Source organism: Cyprinodon variegatus, unplaced genomic scaffold (genome assembly GCF_000732505.1).
Source record: "Cyprinodon variegatus isolate N-32 unplaced genomic scaffold, C_variegatus-1.0 Scaffold720, whole genome shotgun sequence".
Lineage (NCBI taxonomy): Eukaryota > Metazoa > Chordata > Actinopteri > Cyprinodontiformes > Cyprinodontidae > Cyprinodon > Cyprinodon variegatus.
The window spans coordinates 59,115-62,898 of record NW_015151173.1 but is presented as its reverse complement, the minus strand read 5'-3'; the positions used below and the strand labels follow the sequence as shown (position 1 = coordinate 62,898).

Here is a 3,784-nt window from a genome sequence, read left to right as displayed (position 1 = left end):
CTGAGTTGCTTTTAAACACCACATTAAATCCATGTGATTGAGAGGTGGGTAATTTACTCCAAGTAAAGTTTCAAAACCCATTTAAAAAAAAGAAGGTTGGTTGTATATAAAATAGATTTAAAAAAGTATAAAGTAGTTAAATAGAAAGTGAAACTTGAGGTTTTAGATTTGGCCAAAGCGACTGTTATCAGTGATAAGCCTCACATTATCAGCCATTAGAAACCTACTAGAAGGTAGATTAGGCACAATCTGAGCCATTCAGTAGGACTGACACATCCAATAATGGCCATTAAATAGTTGATTGCATCCTAAGCGTGTGGTTAAAAAGGGTTATAGGATGCCTACAAAAAAGATCAAGTCAAATAGCTCAGTTTTGCTAGCTCAAATGTTAGCCAATGCATCACAACTCAAGACGTGGCATTTCCTGAATATCACAGGCGGGGTTTTTCTTTTTCCTCTTGGTAACACCTTCAATGATTTCTCATGTATGTCATATATTGGGGCCATGTAGTAAATGGCAAATGGCCTGTACTTATATGTGCTTTTTCAAGTTAGGAGACTTGACCAAAGCGCTTTACACTACATTCAGTCATTTACCCATTCACGCACACACTCACACACTGATGGTGGCAAGCTACATTGTAGCCACAGCTGCCCTGGGGCTCACTGAGAGAAGCGAGGCTGCCGTACACTGGCGCCACCGGGCCCTCTGAACTATTAGTACTCTATTAATCCATGTAACAAGTTAAACATGTATGAAGTAAAGCTGCTCATAGGAATATTTATTAAGTGTGAACCTTTTCGTCAGAAACCCAACACCATACCTCAAAGCTCTGGAGTCAAGAGCTCCTGAACATTCCTAATGTTATTATAACAGAAACTAAGCTGCCACCACACTCCTAGAGGATAGTGATGGAAACAGTGCAACTAGTGCAGAGCAACACTATTTTAATGTAAACAGAATTTATTTAAACAATTACACTTCAAAGTTAAATTAATTCCCATAGACCAGCTACACATGAGGCTAGAGACAATTACATCCCATATAATAGTTTATTTACTTAATTAAAACATGCTGCTTTATTCAATATAAAAATGCTAATAGAAAAACGGAAAAAATAAAAAAACATTGTTACTCACACACAAAAATAGAGACACTCGCATAACTCAACTTTGATTGTTCTGGATCTGACAGAATGGTTCCAACACACACACATCCAGCAATAAAAATACAGAAATATTGTCTTAAACCAGAAGAATGACCAATTGCCCCCAGAAGGGACCATCACAACCAAAGCCGGTTGTTGGCCTGTAGAAATTAGCATAGAAAACAACAGACAATTCAGTTTACATATATCCAAATTGACACGGATCAAATAAATTAAATCATAGTGATAAAAATAAAAATTACAGCTATTTCTATGCAGTACTAGCTTTTGTGCCAGCAATAATTATCAAACCTGGAGGTGAGAGAAATACAGTAGGCTACAGCACTAGCATGAGGGATTGTTGGTGAATTAATAATATCAGACTATTGCCCAGGGCAAGCCCAAACCACTATTACAGGGTGACAGTCTGGGAGCCCTAATGGCAGGACTCTAGTGACAGCCAACAGACATGGATTGACAATAGAAACAAAAATCCCCAAGTCTTGCATGCAAGACTCTGAAATGTCTGTTTCTGGCTATCTTATGAAATGAAAGACTTGGGCGGTCTTATCAAAGTGTGTATGATAAACCATTAAAAACAGCAGATGTAATTTAGATGTTGGTTTTCAGGTTAAATCTGGTTAGTCTGTCATAGGCTTAATTTAGTCCAAAAATATTTTTTGAAAATTGGGTTTTGTTTTGTCGGTCTGATTTTGTCCAACTGTAGTCCAATAATGGACATTTTGAAGATTACCGCTTTTCATCCTTCAATTAGATTTTATTTGGACTTAAATCATTTCGTCTTTACAATGTTTTTTTTAACCAATTTTTGCTCGGTTAGTACTAAGGTATGAATTGAGTTTAAGGTGGGTTGGTATGTTGGAAAAGTTGCATTTCATTCAAACATTGACAAGAAGAAAAGTAAAGAAAAGGTAACATTGAGTAGAAGCTTCTAGTTCTGAACATGACAGTTTTAAGAAAGAATTTGGCCATATAAGGAGATGAAAAAAACTCTATTACATCTCTACAGGTTAAATTAAACAGCTTACACATGAACACTTAGGAGGGGGTGGAGAAAATGTAACAGGATGACAAAAAACAAAAGGTTTTTAGAGTCAAGTGTCTTGTTGTTCCACTAGAGATGATGGAGGAAGATGAACTCTGCTTCCCAGAGTTCTTTAACTCCTCCTGCAGAAAGCTGAATCTTCCTCACATTGAAGTCATCCTCATGCACATTGTGCTTTACTCAATCTCTGTCATCACTGCATTTCTTAACTTGCTGGTCATCATCTCTATTTCACACTTCAGGTACCCAACTATGATTGTATTGCAGTTTTTTACTCTAGCCTTTTCATTTATTGCTAAATTATATAACATCTGAAAACCTAAAGGTATATTTCTGTCCATCCACAGGCAGCTGCATACTACCACCAACCTCCTCCTTCTCTCGCTGGCCACCTCAGACTTCTCTGTGGGCCTTATATTGTTATTTCAAATCGTTCTCATAGACGGCTGCTGGTTTCTTGGAGACATTATGTGTACTGTGTATCAATATTTAGCATATGTTATCACTTCTGCATCAATAGGAACAATGGTGCTCATATCTTTTGACCGATATGTAGCCATTTGTTACCCTCTCCATTACTCCACCAAAATCACACAAGGCAGAGTAAAGATTTGCATCTTCCTATGTTGGATCAGTTCTTGGCTATTTCAAAGTTTGATTCTGTTGGACAACCTCAAACAGCCAGGCAGGTATAACTCTTGTGTTGGAGAATGTGCCTTTGTCATTAGCCATATAGCAGGATATGTGGATCTTGTCTTTTCCTTTATTGTTCCAATTGGTGTTATTGTAGTTTTGTATCTCAGAGTGTTTGTGGTTGCCATATCTCAGTCTAGAGCCATGCGCTCTCACATTTCAGCTGCCCCTCTCCGTCCTTTAGTGGTTGCTAAAAAATCCCAAGTAAAGGCAGCAAAAACCCTTGGTCTTGTAGTGTTAGTTTTTTTGCTCTGTATGTGCCCATATTATTGTGTTGCTCTTTCAGGAGAAGATAGCTCTATGAGTGCTTCATCAGCTGCATTTGTCATATGTTTGTTCTTTTTTAACTCCTGCTTAAACCCCATAATCTATGCCTTTTTTTACCCCTGGTTTAGAAAATCAATTAAGCTGATATTTACCCTTCAGATATTCCAGCATGGCTCCTGTGACATCAATATGCAGTAGTCTGGATGCTTAAGTTTACATTTTCAATGGAGGATATAAACTGCAGCAAAGTAGAATAATTTTTTGTTCAAACATAGATGGGTTATCCTGTATCAGTCTTTGTATTGTAATCACTATACAACAGAATAAAGAAGCTGTATTTTGATCATATTTTCATTTAAAATGCACTATTCACTATATCAAGCCCAACCTTACCGTACCTACATTACTCTCATTTAAGTTTAAAAATATGTGATGTTTTAGATTACACCCTCCTGTGTCAAGTTTTAGCAGGCCTAAAATAAAGTTATTTCAGGGCAGTCTCAATCACTACATACACAACAGTTGTCAAATTTTAAAAATGGTTAAAGAGTAAAAAAAAAAAAAGCTCACTGTGTTAAGATCTATTTGATATATTAATGTGGCTGAAAGG

General features: G+C 36.9%; 1 protein-coding gene across 1 annotated transcript in view; it reads left to right on the top strand.

The window, feature by feature from the left end:
• Positions 1-3,372, top strand: part of LOC107097746 (trace amine-associated receptor 13c-like) — an 11,512-nt gene extending 8,140 nt beyond the window's left edge. Inside the window, exons 3-4 of the mRNA XM_015395027.1 lie at positions 2,288-2,456; positions 2,562-3,372. Coding sequence (XP_015250513.1) covers positions 2,288-2,456; positions 2,562-3,372 — 980 coding nt within the window. The remainder of the gene's footprint in view (positions 1-2,287; positions 2,457-2,561) is intronic.
• Positions 3,373-3,784: the final 412 nt, after the last annotated feature.